Here is a 19,858-nt window from a genome sequence, read left to right on the forward strand (position 1 = left end):
TTGAATCATTGAACCGTCAAAAAAAAAAAAAAAAAAAAAAATACCCAATGATTAGCATTTTAAATGAATGAAAAATACTCCTCTCATCTACACCACGTTATGATTTCAAAAAGTTCCAATCAAAATGATAATATCATTTTCAACCATATGGGATTATCTAGTCCGAAATAACGACAGTGAAAACCGTCCGACGTCATACCATAACCATGAGACATAGTTCCACGGAACCAGTTATTGTTATTTTAGTTCAGAAAGTTATAATTCTAAAAATTAGTCATTAGTATATCCCAGATCCATTCCTAATACATCAAACAAAATACTATAATTAATTAATGACATATGACATGCTCAACAAACATACAGTATGAGCAATACCTACTGATTAATCAGTTAAAGGAAAAAAAGAAAATGTCGTTCCTTCAGCATTTTGAAAAGTAGGGGAAGACCATAAGAAGCAGTGTGTACGAAAATGCTGAAAGAATGTACTGACCAAATAATTTGAATAATTTCGTCCAAACAGATAATGAGCAGATTAAAACAAATAATTTTCCAAAGAGATAATAGCACAGAAAAATTGAACAAATTCGATTCGGAAAAACAATAGTAAACAGAGAGAGATTTTGGGAAAAATCTAGAATATACATAAAACCTGAAACAAGAAGGTAAATAACTATTTCATAGAATAAAGTAAACATCTATAAAGTAAATCGCTAATTCAATAAAAATAGCAGAAATAATCATTCAATGATGACAACAATGCAGATATCACTAAAAAGAACCAAAAAGAATTCGTAAAGGTGAACAAATGAAAATAAAATTGGCATTTCCAGGTATCTTACTTGATAAAACATAAAACAGATATAACAAAAACTTACAGATATAACGAACTAAACTACAATTTACAGAATTAATCTTTCAGAGGGACAATGACAGCACAGACACAATTAGCGAACATAAATTTTTATGGATAAATTTACAGATGTCATATCTGATAAAATATAATAAAACTTACAGATAAAATAAGCCCAATAACTTACAGAAATAATATCTCAAAGCAACAACGACAGTTCAGATACAATTACCAAACATAAAATTCTGATGAATAAATTTACAGATATCTCATTTGACAAAACATTAGCATTTAAACATTATCTGTTTAACACAATACTACAGGAGATAATGTAAGATGATGGCTATTGTTATTATGAAAGCAATTAGGAATAAAGAGTTACTTAATTTTAACACCCAAAGAGTTTACAAGCATGCTTTAATTAGTGCTTTCATCATTTCAAAGCTATCCTCCAAGAACTGCAACTTTTGGCCTCTGCAAATAATAAAAAATTGGGTAGACATGTTAAACCAAACGCACTTAGGTACCTTTCACTTTTTTTAGATTTGTCATGTCAAAATAAAATCATTCATTCTAATTGTCTACATAGTTCATGTGAGATCCGATAAACTTGGTGGACAGTATATCAGATAACGATGTTTACAAAATTTTTCATGCTGGAAAATATATTTTGTACGTGTTTCTGAAATATATGCTTCCTATAACCATCATTTTCAAAATAACCGCGAGACATCGAACTGAAAATAAATGCAAGGAAACGTAAACTACCAGATAGATAGAATGTTCAATAACCTAAGAAAAAATAGGTCCTTAACGATAACTTACTAATACTGTTCTTAGTTTGTTTTTCTTTTGTTCTTAGAAATGTGTGATTGCAAGAAAAGCTTAAAATCCAATCCTGTTATTTCAAAAGATCAATCATATCCATCTGAAATCTTAGATTCAAACACAAAATCACAAACCTTGAAGTCTTTCCAGGCCTTGCACAAATTAATGAGTGGCCTATCTTCAGTCACACGACTCGTCATTAAAACTCTCGAGTTTTTCAAGCACCCACCAACTCCTTTTAAATAATTTTTCATTAAATCTTCCCTGCAAAAGATTTTATTAGACGGAAAATGCTAATAAGTTTAGAAAATGATTTAATACGAACAAATGTACAAATATACTAACATAAACAGCCGAAGAGCAATTCTTCCAAACTTGTTTTCTATAATATTATTAGCCGAATGAAAATAAACCCTGGATTAAGAGGCAGTGGTGAGATATTGTTCTTTACCGGCAGGTTGCAGCAACTGTCATATCCCACACTTTTCTTTTCGCTGTTATCAGTTGGGTAATTGATTACTTCGTTTGTCTCCGTGATTCCATGACAAAGAATATCACTCAAGAATGTTTTATCTGATGATTCTTGTAAAGATGTAACCACCTGAAATTAAATGCAAGTATTTGACGCAATGAATATTAAGCCATCGCTACAATATCATTCGTGCAAATGGGAAGTTGATTCTGCAGAACTCATCAGTTTGAAAGCTAATAACGATAATGTCACCATTAATAACTCCTCCTACTCGAACTTCTCGTCCTACATACAAATCAAGACATAGGACCTTCAAGTCTAGGAGTTTCAAAGAATTGGAAAAAACTTTATGCCAAAAAAGCTGTTAACGTTTTCACTCATGTACCTTCTTTTCCGCCTCATCTCTGAATGCATCATATACTGGGCGACCAAGTATTGGCATAGCTGCTTTTGGAACTGTCGGTACTGGTCTCGTTACTTCTTTCATCTTCACTCTTTCTGGAGATTTCGCATAATTTGTTACTAAAACTGAATATGAAAGCTAGCATCAACATGTAAATTACTTTTCTCTTTTACATCTTAATGCAGTTCCAAAACGAATAAGAGTCAATGGCAGTAAGAATCGGATGACACCACCGATATCCTTAGCAAAACCCCACTAATCTTTGGCTAATTTCGAAAGATAAAAATACAAGATTCAAACAACACTCTTCATGAGCTCTACCTTCGATGCTCGTGCAGGAAGCGCGGGATAACATCTGCACAAAGGCAGTACCAGTATATGAAATATGCTGCGCAGATGATGTCAACGGCTTGAAAAATGCTGAGTTTGGTGATGCATGCTGGGAAGAATGCCGAGAAACCATTGAACGATTCATGTGTGTTGGAGTTTTCATGTTGAATAAAGGACTCAGTGCTGGTGCTAGCATCTCATTCTTCTCTATATAATTAATCTGTTCACAAGCAAAAAAAAAAATGTGTTGTTAATAAAATTGGTATTTTTGTGACAATTTTTATGCTGAATAATCGTGCACTATCATTACTACCATAGTTGGTAACGATACTATTGTACCATAGTACTTCTGATAATGGACAGATGCATGCAGATACAAAGTCCCACTGTAAGGACCTAGTGATAATTTCAAACGTCAAACTGTTTCGTCTAGTTCACCCAATAATTTAAATTACAGGTGTCATTGTGACAATAAATAAGTGAAACTAAACTGAATTTTTCATTTGCCGATTTACAAACACTATTTAGTAATCTTAAATATGCAAATAAATAAAACGAGTGGCAATGATGGCGATACAAATAAAAGTAATAGTGATGTAAGTCTTTTGAAAACACCAGTATTATAAATTTACTACAAAAAAGAAGCGTACGTTGAGGCTGCACCGGACTGAATGCGCTTGATGAGCGTGTGCTAATATTTATCGCATCCATTGGCTAGAAAAAAAAAAAACATGAAACAACATTCCATCAGCAAAGCATTGCTTTCAACATTTGCTGAGGAACCGAGCATAGTGGTATTTCAAACTTCACATCTTAAACTTCTGTTCAAAACCATTCGTTCCTATTATGTTAATACATAACATAGTGTCCAATGATCGGGCATTTTAGGGGGAAAAAAACTTTTTTTCCTTTCAATACAAAAAAACACAGAATTTGATTAAATCACAAAAACTAAACTGTTTTTACATACCTTATGCCTAGGTTTGTTGTGCGTATTATGATGCTTCGAAACATATGACTGCAGCTCTTTGACGAATGGAATCACAGTGTAGAAATTACTTGGAGACATACCAATTCGCTCACATGCAATGAAATCGTTCCGATCCTTCGGCAAATCCCAAATACAAAACCATTGAATCTTACTGAAAATTGAAACTTCTTTTTTCCCTACTTGGAAAAAAAGCAATATTCTCGCCCACTTCATACAATTACTCATTAGATCTTAGAGCGACAGTCTATAAAAAAACCCCATTAGGTACGTACCCTATCTCGTTTCGAGTATTAGGAGCAAATGGGAAATCAATGGGAACATCGCGTATTATATACAATCGTATTAAGGTATCGTTCACAAAACACTGAATTAGACGTGTTTTGCAAATTTTGTCGGAAATATCGAAACCCACTTCCTCCATTACCTCTCGACTAGCACAAGCCATTGCTTCCTCATCTTCGTTTACCTTAAATGAATTTATTTACTCCCGTATTTTCTCCAAATTGGGTACTACAAATTTTGAAGCAATGTTAAGTAAATGGCGGTATGTCTCTGGATGCGATATAACAAGTTTATTACCTTTTTCTTTACCTAGTTTACAGTCCAGTTCACTGCATAAATGACGAAATCTTGTCCACGTAAATAAAACCTGTGAGCGCACAAATGATGACCACTTCTCTAATGCCTTACGACCTTAATCGCACGGCTTTAAAAATCCTATTCTCAACCAGTTCGGTAGTGCCGAGAATTCCTTGTATCTTACCGATAGCTTGCTGAACAAATCGTTATTTCTATACCGCTTCAAATTAGCATTTTTCAGAAGATCTACTATTCTAATCCATGTGTTATCTGAATTTAAACCTTACCCAAAATTACTTCTACTGGCCTGAAATTGATATTCATACAAAAAAATCTTGGAATTGTCAACAACATGAACAAGTAGCTAAAGTCTGCAAATACCAGTCATTTTTTTTATTTCAATCTGAACACCTTCTGTCATGTGTACCCTAGCCAATACTTCTTGTCCAAGTGTTATGAAATATACATCAACAATCGTCCACTTGCTTTGTGAAATTTTTTAACGAAGTGAAATGTCAAAAACCAATAATTACCAAAAAGCTTAATTTAAATTCAATCCCAGCTCAATTATCTCTTTTACATCAAAGAGTCCCAGCATAGTTTCAAGCTAATCTGATTACTATTTCACTGGTTAGAGATTCCAGTAGTTGTTTTTATTTTATTTCTTGTTTAGGAAAGATATGCCAAACAAACCATCTCTCAACATATTTTAAACCACGCTATCAAGATATTTTCCCCTTATAACATAAAACACAAAACTGTATGGCAAGGTCACCATTTCTAAACCATCCACTAAACTTAATAATAAACTCAGTATAACAATAGAAGTCAAGCAAACGTGATGCAATGCAATAATCTCATATCCCAGTTCATCTTTTAGCATGCATGTACCATCTATCAATAAAATTTACGATCGATTAGTTTCATTTAATTTCCATTTTCCTTTGACATATAACTTTTTAGTGATTAAGGGATTAATGATCATTACAAGCGTGTAGATCTCTCGATGTAGCGTGTAGATCTCGATATGATAAACATGCCGATTAGCCCACGGTTTTTTCAATCTTACGAAGTTTGCTTTTCAGTTCATCTCAAAAAACTAACTCAGTCCTTTGTAATACACTACACAACACACACAAACACGCACAGCTACGCAGAAGTTTGGATCACCATTCCCATCATCTTTTGTCCAAATAACGGAATTCAAATCATCATTAAAACATGCTTATTGACAATTTCGTCCTAGTTTTGCAATGGATCTTGTGAGATAACTTGAATCATTTCTGTTCATTACAGTGGGTAACTTACTTATACCGGTTTTTGTTAAAATATTTTTGTATTACCTTTTAAACCCATTATTATCCTTCATATATCTTATACAATTTAAACTTTACTCTCGAACTATCTCTGCGTTGCTTCAAGCGGTGTATTGCTGTTAACTGACACTAGCACCAAAATATTTTGGATAAAAAAGATGCAATGTCATGCATCGAGTATGGAAATGATTTTTAAGAATTCACAAATCAACAAATAATATTTAATTAATCAACTTTAAAATCTTCAAAAATTAACGAACTTTCCCCTTCGGAAATCCCCAACTGTTCTTTGCAAAATATCCTTGAACCAATAGCACGTAATTCAAAGAGTTATCCAAGAGCGCAGCACCATATGTTGGCACGCCAGACTTATAAATACGCCATTCTGCCATCACCTGTGTCAGATTTCAAGAAAATAAAGTTTTGGAAGCATTACTGGTCACTAGAAAAATTAATGATACACAAAAATTATGGAAGCTGAAAAACGATGCCTATGAATTACCTTATCGACGCTATCCGTGTATTGGATAAGGAAATCACAATGGTTGAATATTTGCCTAAACAAAATTGCAGTTAAAGATAAAAGAAAAAAAAGAAAAAAGTGAAACCATCTCTATGACTGAGTAGTGCTCTTTTTCTTCACACCACATTAAAGCAGGAAATTGAACTTTCTGCAATACTTTAAGATGAAGTAAGTTAAGTGTTGACTTATTAAGAAATTATGAGGCTTACCAACTACATACACAACGTAGTATCACATGAACAATCTTAGAGGAACGCTTTGCGGTTGGCATAAATTCACTTACCCGACCAAATCTCTCAAGCTCACTTCAGGACACTTTACATTTGCATTATTCCCTTTGCAGTAAAAATCTATATAAAACCAATGTGCCAACTCGATTTGAAAGCAGAGCCGTACAGGAGCATTTTTCTGCAAGACAATGAATTGTTCAGACCAGAAAAACCGCCCAATCCCTACAGACAAATGCTAAAATCCGAACTTTCAGTATGCTGAAGAGGCGAAATGCTTATAAAGGCAACGTATGAATCACCTGATCGTCTGGAATATTGATAAGGAATCGGAAGCAAAGATCATCTAAAATATCGTCAGGTATGGGTGGGCCAAATGATGTAGAATTCTTCGTTCGTAAATCTGAAGACTCAGTAATTGATCCTGAAAAAGGGGACTGTCACCAAGCAGTTCGGTCAGCAAATGAAACGAATGCTGACTCGGAATTTTACAAGTAGTTCAAAATCTAAATTAATGCAACGGCCAGGGAATTCGAGGCTAATTATGGCTCATAGATATTCCGAATTTTTTGCTTGGAAAATCTGAATTTTAATATTGTCAAACAAAATAAGGTCCTGATATGAAGGTGATAAGACAGCAAAATCATTATTACCTTTAGACATTCTTGCTCCAACACTACTCCTTTTTGAGCCACTTTTTTGCCGACCACGTCGCGGATTCTCGCATTTGTCACCACATCCTGATATAGTTCTTAAGTATTCTTTCCGATTGATGATACAAATACCGCCTTTCTATTAATGTGGAAGAGGGAACGAGGATGGAAAACGCAAAGTAACAAAGAAAAAAACGATAAAGATCGTGTCTGAATGGAATATCTTCATGAAGTCTGATTTTAACACCTTATAGCGACATGAGATGTAAATCGTCAGCGTAGTTACAAGTCAGAGCGAGGTCCAAACTCAACATCTTTATAGTAGAGATTGAATTGCCGTTACGTACGTGGATGTCCATATAAAATTAAAGTGCAGCGTTTTAGCTCTTGAATAAATGAAGATAAAACATAGCGCAGCTCATACGGAAGTTATAAAGCCCTTCATTGTTTCGAAAAAAAAAGAAGTGAGGAATCTTGAACAGCAACAAATGAAACGGATAACTTACCACCACCACCACCAACATCAGTGGAATCAATACTTCGTAAATTTCGATTATGAACTGTCATTCGTGCAGGATGCTGTTTACGAATCATATTCCTCACCAAAAGCACTCATCAATTCAATCCTCCTTTGCGTCTAAAATTTACAAATACTTGAAACTCTCAGATCTCCCAGCAATTCGATAATCGACCTTCTTGCGGCCCATAGATCGCCATAAACAGCTACAACCTGAATAAAAAAAAGCTATAACTTTTATTCTAAAAAACTGTAACTTTTACTCCCTCTTCAAAAGAAAAAAAAAAGAACGAAATTTGCGTGTACTTAAACAGTTACCATATTAACAAAAAACAGTTACCATTGAGAAGCCCTGTAAAATTTTCATATATTCAGGATGGTGTAACTATTATAAACCATTCATTTGATCAAAATTTATACACTATTCTAAATCATTGCATGAAACTTGCATATACTGAGGATAACAAGACTTACGCATTTGATAAATATTCAGTAACAAATTCTCTGTTAATATTTGTCTTCCCATACTTACAATCACTAAAAATTAAACTAAAAATAGAATACATTTGCATGAAAATGATATTTTAACAACAATAATTTGGAATAACCAGTACTATATTGAAAGTTTAGTTGTAGCAAATAATCATCAGAATGATTCCTGATAAATAATGTATGTGAAGAGATGAAGAGATTTAGAGTGTAATAAAGAAATCCAATTATAAACATAAAATTAATCAACAGAGAAAGAGAAAATTGAAATGTAAGTTAGAGAGAGAGAGCAGAGAAACGGAATCTGACGTCATTGTAAAGGATTTAGAATGACGAAATATCGATGAACATGGTTTGGATGATAAAATCCCAAACGTCATTTGCACAAGTTTGGTGCAACGAGTGAAATACGTGGGACGATAAATTGCATCCATCATATCAAACGAAGAAACAGAACGATACTTAAGAAGCTTGAACTATCAAACGAAAACATTTTTTTCCCGGTTTACCAAGTTTCATTTCTGGACATCGTTGTTGTTTTGGTTTGATTTCCGGTTATCGTCGTCGTTTTCGTTTCATTTCCGGATATTATCATCGATAGAATTTGTTTCCGATTACTGCCCGGATCTACTCGTGGATGTTAATAGTTGACTTAAAAGATTTGAGGAAAAAGCTAAAATATCATGCACATTTGTTATGATAATTGCTAGAATTGTTTGTACAGGCGATGCAAAATATTCCACTTATCTCAAGTGTAGACTTTATTGTAATATTTCCCAAACTACCAACCATTATTGATCTTATTTTCCAATTTTGCCTCCGTTTTCATATGTATCGTTGGGATTCACATTTTGTTCATGAATACAAGGAAAAAAAAAGAGATCTTGACTATCGAATACATCTGTTTGTTGCCATCTAGTAATTAATAGACAACATTTTAATTACTGCAATGACTATCATAATTTTGTGCTTTTCATGTACATTTGCGTTTATTTTAGTTCTAGGATAATCGTATTGAATACGTAATATTTTTGTTATAAATTTAATGAATCACTCATTGTAAGTTCTTTTTTTGCAACATTGATGGTTAAAAACCTTTTTTCTGTTGACATCAACAAATTTTGTTTTTAGTGCAAAAGTGTTCCATTCCTTTATTTAACGAATTATTTCTAATTTCTCTCAAATGAACAATAAATGATGTTCAGATATATAATTATGAATGCATTAAAATAGGGTGAAGTTTTTATATCTCCTTTTAAGATTTATAAATTGTTTTGTTTTTTATTCTTTCATTTTGCTGGCTGCACCATTTATTTCTATACGCTACGAATATCATTTGAACATCGCTTATGTTTATTTGAGGAAAATTGAAAATACTTCGTTAGATAAAAGAATGAATCTGTCGCAGAAATTTTGAATTGAAAACAAAACCTATTGATGTCAACATGAAAGTGCTCCAAAAATTAAAATCTATAAAATCTTTCGAAAAGAGAAAAAACAAGCAACTAATCAATGTGGATGGAAGCTACTGGAAGGCCTGTTGCCTAATAATTTATATATCAAGGTATAGTTCATACTTAAGAATAGTCGAGAAGCTTGTCATTGCACGATAAGTAATTTGTCCATCATTATCGCCGACTGGTGGATTCGGAAGACCGTTTTGCGGTTATTTCGCTGTTATTTGTTACATCCTTTTGTCGGGATGATAAGCAAATAGATTTTTTTTTTTTGAAACTAGTTTGATGTTTGGTTAGAAGTTGCGAGCTGTCATACCTGATGGTGTTTTCTGTTTTCTGTTGTTGATGAACTGACGTCAGTCATTTATTCTAGAATGTTAGCATAGCTTATCGCCTCTGTGACATTTATTTGATTTTTTTTTGACAAAGTTTTAATCCTGTCGATTTAATGTCATATCGTTTATTATCTTTGAATAATGCTGGGAAGATATAATGTTGTTTAGTTTGACCAATGGATCATGAAAAGTATATAACCAAAATTATGGGAAATTTGCGTTATAATTCACCTTACGCTGTCACCTTCATAAAAGTTTGTGGAAACTTTTATTGGTGAGATTTTGATCATAACAGAAGTACGCACTGCTTCCAGACATATCTTACGTTGCTTCTGTGTAATACATTTCGGATTTATATAACGTATTTGATTTCAAGTATACCATGTGCCATTAGTGCAATAGAAAACGTAATTAACACATAGCACTATCAAAAAAAGAGATGGTAGATTTTATGCAACAGGGCAGAGAGTAACTTCCCCTCAGATACTACAAATGAATTTAAATTAGGCGGAAAAGGAGTATTGAACTATGTTAGGAGGCTACGTACGTTGTTGACTAATGATCAAAAAATAGATGCTACTCTGCGGTTTTAACGAGAATGTTGTGCAGTAGCTTGGAAAATGAAAGATATATTCGAAAATTAGTGGTTCTGGACAGGTATTTTATATCAATAATAGCAAATATACCAGATATGGCAGATATGCCTGATAATGATTGTGTTTAGTTGGGATCACCTATTATCATTCCGAAAAAAACTGTTTCAAGAAAGAGTTGAAGGTTGAATTGTTGTGCAGCAGTGAGGAAACTGTGTAGGACGATTTCGCTGTTTTATTCTTGTGAATATTTTGTTAATTCATTTTTTTTTCTCTCTCTCTCTTGCTCTTTGAAATATCGTCGCGTTCGAATCATAAGTTGTGCTACTGTTACCGTTGGCAGACTTGGATATTCAAAGTGTTTGCATATCAGATCCATTAGTAATAGCGCAGAAAAAGTTTTCCCAGACTGATGGTATTAAAATTTTCCTCAAAATTATATATTTAATCAAAACGCTTGTTATTAACTGCAAGTGCCAGTGTTCAGACACACGGGAACTTGTTCATGTTTGCCCCCCCCCCCCCCCCTGATTCGTGAAGTTTGCATTAATGATAGTAATACAACTAAAAAGAAACCAACTAAAAACTATGAGGACAGTTTCTAGTTGATCACTTGTTGCATTATTAGTTATGTTGATAGAATCTCATCGTGAATTTTTCTAATTCCGTGCCAGGGTTAACTGACATCACTTCTAGGTATAATATGCTTCATCAAAAAATTGTTCGAGCTGTCTGGAAGAACTCTTCGCTGTTCGGTGTTAATGCTCGATGTTATTCGACTAATGGTAACCTTTCTTTCATTTTTCTTAAATATATTGTTGTTATTTGAAAATTTCATATTAGTTCATTTTTGGATACCTAATGGCCAACTAAAGAGTTCAGAGTTCCAGATTTCTCTCATTAAGTTAGGTGTAAGTTTATAATTGAAAAAAAAAGAAGGTGGAAATAATTACATTGATAAATTGGGACAGTATTGTTTCAGATATAGATTTGGTAGTTATTGGAGCTGGTCCGGGTGGTTATGTAGCGGCAATCAAAGCAGCGCAGTTGGGCATGAAAACAGTATGTGTAGAAAAAAATCCAAAATTAGGAGGTACTTGTTTGAATGTCGGATGCATACCATCGAAGTCTTTGTTGAATAACTCATTGTATTATCATATGGCCAAACACGGTGAATTCAATAGTCGAGGTCAGTTTTTTTTTTGTGGATTTTGTGGATAATTTATCCGCGTAATTTACTGTTAAAATTTTATCAAATTTTTGGGGCAGAATATTGTAAACTGCTCGCAGTGCTTGCTTTAATCTAATCCTCACTATGCCTAACCACTGTAAAGTCCTTGTTATAGGGTCCTAGCTTTATCTTTCACCTCTCTCCCATGAATGCGTTTTTCAGTAGGTTTCAAAATGTTTACGTTGTAAAAAGTTAGTCTAACTGATGTTTTCAATTCCTGTTCTCTTATATGTGTGTATCTAGTTTCCCTTCGGTGATGCTCGAGAAGAGATTATGCTACGTAACAACTTCAAAAATTGAATTAGGATGAAATACTGTATGCTCCAACTTTTCCTCTTCAGATAGCTTTATATTTCAGTTTAGGTGTTGAGGTTGAGCCGAAACTGAATTTGGACAAAATGATGGCTGCAAAAGCAGCATCAGTGAAGGCTTTAACGAGTGGTATAGAGATGCTGTTTAAAGCGAACAAAGTAAAGTCGGTCAGTGGAATAGCGACGATTACAGGCAAAAACGAAGTATGTTCTTATTAATTCTAGGGACTTATTCACTAATTAATAACAAAAAGTTTTAGGTCACTGTGAAACTTGCTGCAGGTGGCGACGAGAAATTCATAACACGTAATATACTTATTGCATCGGGTTCCGAAGTTACTCCTTTCCCAGCGTTGTCTATCAATGAAGAACAGGTCTATTCTTCACATCCTTCTGTTATTTTACATTTTCCCGTATCCATTTTTTGAATCTTGATCTTCTAGTGATAGATGTTGTCAGGCTAAAATTTGCTGTTTAGTTGGTTATAGGACTTGAATGCCTCATTAGTAATTATAAATTAGTCATCGGCCTTAATATATTTCTGTTTAGCACATTAAGGGTCAATCAGCAAAGTTACATATTTTGTTCGTGTAAGGAAGTACTTCGGTCTAACAATTTAACTTGCTGATGTAGACATAATGAGTTTGAGGTTGATAGGTCAGATCACTGTTACTAAGTGCGATAGTTTTCTCCTACCTCAGCATTGAGTCTTGTTTCCATTTTTGCGTAAAAAAAACTATTTCAGATCGTTTCTTCAACAGGTGCATTGAGTTTGAAGAAGGTGCCGAAAAAAATGATTGTGATAGGTGCAGGTGTTATCGGTACTGAACTGGTAAGCATTTTTTTTTAAATAAAGACGTAAATTTGGAGTAGAGGAAAAAGAACTGGAAAAGGAAGGATTCAGAATTTAGCTTGTAGAAGATGGGTCAGATGACACTTCGTATTAAAATCTCTGTATTATTGGATAATTTGTATTGTTGTATTTAGGGAAGTGTGTGGCAACGATTAGGAGCTGATGTAACTGTTGTTGAATTCCTTGGACATGCTGGTGGAATGAATATCGATATGGAAGTGGCAAAAATTTTCCAAAGGACGCTTGCAAAACAAGGTAATATCTACACATATTATTTGATATAAGAAGTACTATATTGAATTCTTTTTGAGCTAATGGATTACAAATCATTTCAGGATTGAAATTCATGATGAATACGAAGGTAACAGGAGGGAAAAAAGAAGGTGATTTGATTAAAATAAATGTAGAAAGTGCAAAAGGTGGAAATCCGCAAACGGTATGGATTTCTCTGCATTTCATATTCATCGAAAACTTGTGATTACTTCATCAATTGCTAGAGTTGATTTGTAGTTTATAAAACCAAATCATAATATTTCACATTTCACTGTGCTGATGCTTACTTTGCAAGTTTGTTGCTGTTGGGGATTTAAGTGTATGGCGAGAACTAGTTAGAGCAGGTATACAGGTAAAGGTCTGTTGTTGTAAAGTGCGGTTTTTAAAAGTTGCTAAATTAAAGAATTATTCCAAACATATTCTAAAAAGACAAATATTCTAGAAAGTATTTTAATTCAGTTGGAAGCAGATACTGTTCTTGTTGCAATTGGCCGACGACCATATACGGAAGGACTGGGAATTGAAAACGTTGGCATAAAATTGGATTCAAAGGGGCGCGTACCAGTCAGTGAACGTTTCCAAACCTCCGTTCCATCAATATTTGCAGTTGGTGATGTAATTGCTGGGCCGATGTTGGCACATAAAGCGGAAGTAAACTTATCTATGTTTTAAACTCTGATCTAGGCTTATGTAGTCGGGAAGTACGCCGCTACAATGGCGTAACAAATTCCACGTTCATCTGACTGGAACTTTTGTTTTAATATTTGCGATCTTAGGTACTTTTTATCTAAGACTGTCACTCTAGCCAATTTTATAACATTAACTAATTGTTGCCGCTGAATTAAAATACAGCTATGTTTTAAAATGTGCTGCCTACTTGTGGGCACTGGCAAACTTTGTGGTCTTGAGGTCAACTTTTATCTGTACCTTGGCTAAATGGCGATATAATATTAAATTTTTTGTTCAGAACCAAATACTCAAAACCTGAAATTGTACCTAGTAATTTAAAACTTCAGGATGAAGGAATTTTATGCGTTGAAGGTATAGCAGGTGGAACAACACACTTGGATTACAACTGCATCCCCTCGGTAGTTTATACGCATCCTGAAGTTGCATGGGTCGGCAAATCCGAAGAACAGTTGAAGAGTGAAGTTAGTTCTCTCTTTCTCGTGGGGGTTTTTTTTAGTACTCTATTTTCACAAATTATTGCTGAAATCGTGAACAAATTAGTTTTTTTTTAGAATGTGGAATACAAAGTTGGCAAATTCCCATTCATGGCAAATTCGCGTGCTAAAACGAATAATGATGCGGAAGGATTTGTAAAGGTTTTAGGAGACAAAGAGACGGATAAAATATTGGGAGTTCATATCATTGGGCCGGTAAGCTCGTACATTTATTCCTGCTCTTTTTTTTTGCGTATCTTCAAAGTTTTTGTTTCACAGCGGCTTCGGAATGTGGAACACAGGGCATGTATTGGTATTGGTTCACTTTAGTTTATCTTCCTTAGTTGTGCATCGCAGTGCATCTGTAATTTACTAATTCTATTCGGAGACATGGATACTTTCTGGTATAAAAGTTGTAAATTTTTGCGGGAATTTGTGAATCTAATTGCTGATTAACTTATCTAAATTTCATCTTGCATAAAATTCAATCGTTACAGAATGCTGGTGAGATGATTGCGGAGGCAACTTTGGCATTGGAATACGGAGCATCCTGTGAAGATGTTGCTCGAGTTTGTCATCCACATCCTGTTAGTGTCTTATTTTTCTCCTCAAAGACTGCCGAGCATTTATTAGCATCAATTACTGGGTAATTAGTTAGTTACGAAAAGATTTAGAGCACTTTTGCTGCTGTGTCATCACTGAGCACTGATAGAAGCCCTGCTAGTTATATCTGTGTAATTTATTAATTTCTACAGAAAATTTGGACTTCTTATGCTTATTTTGTTTTCAACTCAATAACTTCGAATAATTTGCAATTTTTTAGACACTGTCAGAAGCGTTCCGTGAAGCAAATTTGCAAGCATTTTGTGGCAAAGCTATCAATAATGTTTGAAAGTGGTATCTTGTTCCTCTGTTCTCTGTTTTCTGTGTTCTTTTTTCTTCCATCAGTATAAATTTTCAATGATCTTCATGCAATAAATTAATTTTTAGTTTTTTGAGAATTAAATCTTTTCGTTAATTTATCTCAGTTTTGTTTCCTTCATTTTTGTATTGATTATCTCTGTACGCACAAAGAAATTTTCATCGGAGTTAGTGCAATAATAATAACTTATGCTGCGTGTAGCATAAAAATTATTCAACCTTGCTGTTGAATGTGATACATGCATTTCTTATCATGGAACTCTGAATTGTTTTCCTTCTCTCTGGCTCTTTCCACTTATTTTCTGAATTCATTATTCCGTCTAAAGGTGCTGACCAATCCGAAAGGGTTTTCCCTTCAGATTCTTTGACATGCTCACCTTTTCATATCGATTTCCTTGTAAACATGATCGTTTTCATTTATGTCTCGTTATCATTTTCGAATTCCTCATTTCTAATTTGTGGAGATCTTAGAAATAAAGTGATTTAAATAATGTGTAGGTTTCTTTTAAAACAGTATTAATTTCTGCACTTATAAAGAAGGAGACTTTTTATTAGTCCATACTATATACAGATGAGATCAAACAACATTGTTTCTCTATACTTTATTGTTTTTTTAATAAAAGCTCAGTTCTTGATCTTGAGTCCTGGATGCGACGACTGGAATAAACGATGAATTTATTATATATTATTGCTGTATGTATGATTCATCTGCATCCACAAAGATTATTGATTCAATGTCGACAGTGATTGGTCGTGGACACTGAAAGTTGTGCATTATATAAATGATGTGACAGAATTTATAATCGTTGGGTATGAAACGATAGGTGTAAAATCCTGTGAATGCATTAGTAAATATGCAAACAATTTATGGTTAAACTTACCCGTAAGGTGTCTAGTTCACCTGCTTCTACTTTAATTGCCGCATTGACGAAATCGTCGAGATTCAGATCAGCAATTTCATTTATTGGTAAGTCGAAATAATCACCCAGGTTCCGGACTAGCTGTTTCATTGTAAGCCTGCAAAGAAGTTATCCAGATTGAAATCGATAAGATATGTTAAGGCTGATGTAATCGTTAACTTTCACGTTTATTGTTTGAGTCATTTATCTTTCCCTGTAAATAATTTCTGATTTGAGAATTGCAGCTTGATTTTTGAAGTATAGCTTATATTGACATGAACTTCAGTGTTTCTGTAATTGTATTATATATTTTCACGCAATTTTCTGTTTTCTTTTGATTTCCAAAAAAGTATTTAGCAATTTGATTAATTTTAAACATATTTTACATCATATTCAGTAACATATTTCAGCCAAATTAACCGTAATGTTTTCAAAAATGGATCTTTTTCAAAGGTATAAAACATTGATATTACTTGAGATTATTTAAAAAAGTAATGAAATGATTTCTAATTTCTTAAATTGTTTTAAACAAATATTTTTAGCTTACTTTTTGCCTCCAAACCAAATTTGTACATTTCCAACATTGTCAATTTTACGGCCGAAATAATGTAACATTTTCAAATATTCAGCAGCAATTTCAATAGCAATGGTTGTTAATGCTAAACCAACAGCTGAGTAAATCAACGTTAATACCAAGTACTTTTCACTAAAAAAAAAAGAAAAAAAAGAAAATAAAAATGAAAAAAAAAGGGATGGAAAATTAGAGATAATTGAATAAATTATCTACCCTTTAAAATTATCTAATAAATTCCATGCAACTTTATTGTTCCCTTTTCTACAATATTTTATTAAAGTTACTGAAGGGGAAAAATCTCTAATCTATCGATCGTTCTCAAATGGAGTTTAAAACATTTGAAATTATCGGCAACATTTAAAACAAATATTTTTATCACTGGAATTTAAAACATTTGAAATTATCGACACTTTTCGCTCACCACACATGACTTATTTCCAAATTATTATTCGATTTCGTACCAAATTAACCCAAAAAAGTTTTTCTTTTTTTTCTAACAAAAAAGTCTTTGCTAAGCTTATCATATCAGAACTGAGCTTATCATGACAAATTTTGAAGTGCTCGAAGATTAGCGATGATTTCCCTATAATATATGTAATTTTTTAATTTTTAAATTTTCAATTTTCCTAAACTCATGGTTTTAAATTTGAAAATAGGATTAAAATGTTACTTTTTAGGCACCAAATCACCTAAACCAATTGTTGTCAGTGATACAAAATTGAAATAAATAGCTCCAAAGAAATCCATTTCTGGTTCATAGCTTGCAATTGCAATTGAACCAATTATGATGTAAATGAAAAAGGCCACAATTAGTACCAATGCTTCACCCCATTTTTGCACCTGTAAAAAAAAAAAACGATGAAATGATATGTTAAAAAAATTCCGTGAAATATTTTCAATTAACCTTTAACACTTTCTTTCCTTTGCTTTTCTCTAAAGCATCTTTTTTTTTTCTTTTTTTTTTTGAACTTTTAAAATATTATAACTTATTACAATCATATGTATCATCCATTGCTTTATTTATGAAAAAAATTTTCGCTTTCAATATTTTTTTCGTTTTTTTTTTAAATCTCATTTATAAATAAATCAATAACTGAAAATATAATTGCTAACCTTTTTAACCTCAGTATTATCCGATATAATATCATCAGTTGGAATTATCTATAATATGCTCATTTTTATTTTAGCAATTTAGAATTAATTTTCAAATGATAATTAATTTTTATTCTTTTTTTCTTCCTTTCTTTTCTTTTTTTTTTTTTTTTAAAAAACTAAAATTATAAATGGGGATTTTTATTTTCATTATTAATGCTTATTTATGAATGTTTAAATTTTTCAAGAAAATTTCGTAATCCCTTCTTTTTTTTTCTCGCATACATTATTGGAACATATATATATGTCAATGTGTTGAAACAAAAACATACTTGTTTTTATTGTCATTTTTTGAATCACTAATTAGTGCTTCTTTTTCCTTGAATTGCTTTTGCATGCTACTGCAACAGAAAATTGCCCTGCAAGTCGTTTGCATTTTGCATAATTTTAATTATAAGAAAATTGGATGTGTTTAACTGAAAGGTAAAAGTTGAATGGATTATGAAATTTAATAAATTTAATTTAGAAAAGCTCTCAAAGAATTGTGCAAAATTTATCGCTTACTGCGACAATTTTAACTGCTTCAAATTTAGCTCTATCCTTTAACGTATCCTTAATAATTTCCTAATTCTTTCTCTCATTAGTCTAGCTGAAAAATTTGCATAATTATAATAATAGCATTTGTATAAATCAAGTAACGTAATTTACAATATTTAGTTTTCCCATTATCAGTTTTACCTGTCGATATAGGGATAAATTGTGATAACTTATCAATATAGTAGTAAACTATAATGACTATTACCCGTTAAGATGGGTAAACTGTGTGAATGACTTGTCAATGTAGGGGTAAACTGTAATGACTATTATATACTGATGTAAGAGTTAACTATAATGACTGTTATTAACTGCAATAACTGTTACCCATTGATGTAGGTAAGTTGGTAAGTATATATGAAAACATAAAATGAAACTTAAGACTTTAAGATTTCCTTTAAAATGCAACAATTATAATGATGAATCTTTTCCCTTATCTGTCATAATTTCATCCATTATTTTTGTAAAATTTTTTGCAGTAATAAAATTCATTTCAACTTTTAATAACAAAATTTATCGTTTAAGATTTAATTATATTTCAAAACTAAATTATTTAGGCTTTTTTTTATCTTTTCTAAAATTCTGTTTGGTACTTTAAAAAAAGAAAAAAGAAAAAAATTACTTTATTGCACGAGCCGTAATTTGTGTAATTCCTTTTAAAATTTCGGCTAAAAATTTACCCAAACTAGCAATTGCAAGCATTGTAAATGGTATACCTAATACACCATATGCTATCACAAAAAGTCTTCCTTCTGTTGTTTTCGGTGCCACGTTACCGTATCCTGAAAATTGAAAAAAAAAAAAGAAAAAAAGGAAAGGATAATGAAACATTCAGCTTAACTGATTAATGTTACGTACGTATGACGCACACAAAATACACATGTGACGTACGCAAGATATGCTATGTTAATATTTATATTATTATTAGGTTGATACGTGTATTTTCACAGAGTATGTAAAATGGAATAATTTTGAAACGTACACGTATGACGTGCGTAAAATGTACTGTGTTAATTTTTACGCCAATATCAGGTTGATACGTGTATTTTTACGTAATATGTAAAAGGGAAGAAATACAGTCATTTATTTGGTCAATCTTTGATTGAAAAAAAAAAGCAAAAAAAAAAAAGATTATATAAGACGTGTAAATAAATGATATCCGAAATGATACAAGGTGATAAAAGGCTTTTTCTCATAGGAAAAAAAAAGATCTGAAATATTTAATGATTGCTATGCATCATCAAAAATATATATCATAGGGATTGAATAACCTTTGTAATGACCGAGGAAAATTCTAGAAAATGTAATTTCAAATTTTCAAATTTTAAAAATCAATTGTGATTTTTTTCTCTCCTTCATTTTCTCATTTCATCTTTTTATTCAT

The 19,858-nt window shown here is 32.5% G+C and overlaps 3 protein-coding genes across 3 annotated transcripts; 1 reads left to right on the forward strand and 2 right to left on the reverse strand.

The window, feature by feature from the left end:
* Positions 1–1,373: 1,373 nt before the first annotated feature.
* LOAG_18465 (mRNA-decapping enzyme 2) lies at positions 1,374–8,182 on the reverse strand. Its single transcript, XM_020451126.1, has 15 exons — positions 8,164–8,182; positions 7,679–7,902; positions 7,173–7,259; positions 6,822–6,943; positions 6,576–6,700; positions 6,272–6,326; positions 6,030–6,164; positions 4,147–4,340; positions 3,854–4,025; positions 3,534–3,597; positions 2,875–3,090; positions 2,536–2,672; positions 2,092–2,279; positions 1,813–1,942; positions 1,374–1,587 (listed from the first exon to the last, which is right to left on the reverse strand). Exons 2-15 carry the CDS (start codon positions 7,764–7,766, stop codon positions 1,564–1,566), a joined length of 1,737 nt encoding a protein of 578 aa, XP_020305118.1. The 5' UTR covers positions 7,767–7,902; positions 8,164–8,182; the 3' UTR covers positions 1,374–1,563.
* Positions 8,183–11,251: 3,069 nt separating this feature from the next.
* On the forward strand, positions 11,252–15,858 carry LOAG_18466 (dihydrolipoyl dehydrogenase). Its single transcript, XM_020451127.1, has 12 exons — positions 11,252–11,348; positions 11,546–11,752; positions 12,158–12,309; positions 12,366–12,479; positions 12,851–12,937; positions 13,093–13,213; positions 13,294–13,394; positions 13,691–13,882; positions 14,248–14,382; positions 14,473–14,610; positions 14,892–14,981; positions 15,218–15,858. Exons 1-12 carry the CDS (start codon positions 11,267–11,269, stop codon positions 15,284–15,286), a joined length of 1,488 nt encoding a protein of 495 aa, XP_020305119.1. The 5' UTR covers positions 11,252–11,266; the 3' UTR covers positions 15,287–15,858.
* Positions 15,500–19,557, reverse strand: LOAG_18467 (hypothetical protein; the record flags this gene model as incomplete). Its single annotated transcript, XM_020451128.1, has 8 exons — positions 15,500–16,075; positions 16,197–16,332; positions 16,762–16,920; positions 17,459–17,628; positions 17,902–17,949; positions 18,209–18,299; positions 19,097–19,256; positions 19,515–19,557. 8 exons carry the CDS (start codon positions 19,555–19,557, stop codon positions 16,001–16,003), a joined length of 882 nt encoding a protein of 293 aa, XP_020305120.1. The 3' UTR covers positions 15,500–16,000.
* Positions 19,558–19,858: the final 301 nt, after the last annotated feature.

Source organism: Loa loa (assembly GCF_000183805.2).
Source record: "Loa loa unplaced genomic scaffold supercont3.324, whole genome shotgun sequence".
Lineage (NCBI taxonomy): Eukaryota > Metazoa > Nematoda > Chromadorea > Rhabditida > Onchocercidae > Loa > Loa loa.

What these genes read in the sequence shown, in the direction of transcription:
- LOAG_18465 (XM_020451126.1), bottom strand. Translation starts at nt 7,766, where the DNA reads ATGATTCGTAAACAGCATCCTGCACGAATGACAGTTCATAATCGAAAT. An exon ending in TGATGTTGGTGGTGGTGGTG is followed by an intron (nt 7,260 to 7,678) that starts GTAAGTTATCCG and finishes GAACTATATCAG; the next exon opens with GATGTGGTGACAAATGCGAG. An exon ending in ACAACAAACCTAGGCATAAG is followed by an intron (nt 3,598 to 3,853) that starts GTATGTAAAAAC and finishes TTTTTTTTCTAG; the next exon opens with CCAATGGATGCGATAAATAT.
- LOAG_18466 (XM_020451127.1), top strand. Translation starts at nt 11,267, where the DNA reads ATGCTTCATCAAAAAATTGTTCGAGCTGTCTGGAAGAACTCTTCGCTG. An exon ending in CGATTACAGGCAAAAACGAA is followed by an intron (nt 12,310 to 12,365) that starts GTATGTTCTTAT and finishes AAAAAGTTTTAG; the next exon opens with GTCACTGTGAAACTTGCTGC. An exon ending in TGTCTATCAATGAAGAACAG is followed by an intron (nt 12,480 to 12,850) that starts GTCTATTCTTCA and finishes AAACTATTTCAG; the next exon opens with ATCGTTTCTTCAACAGGTGC.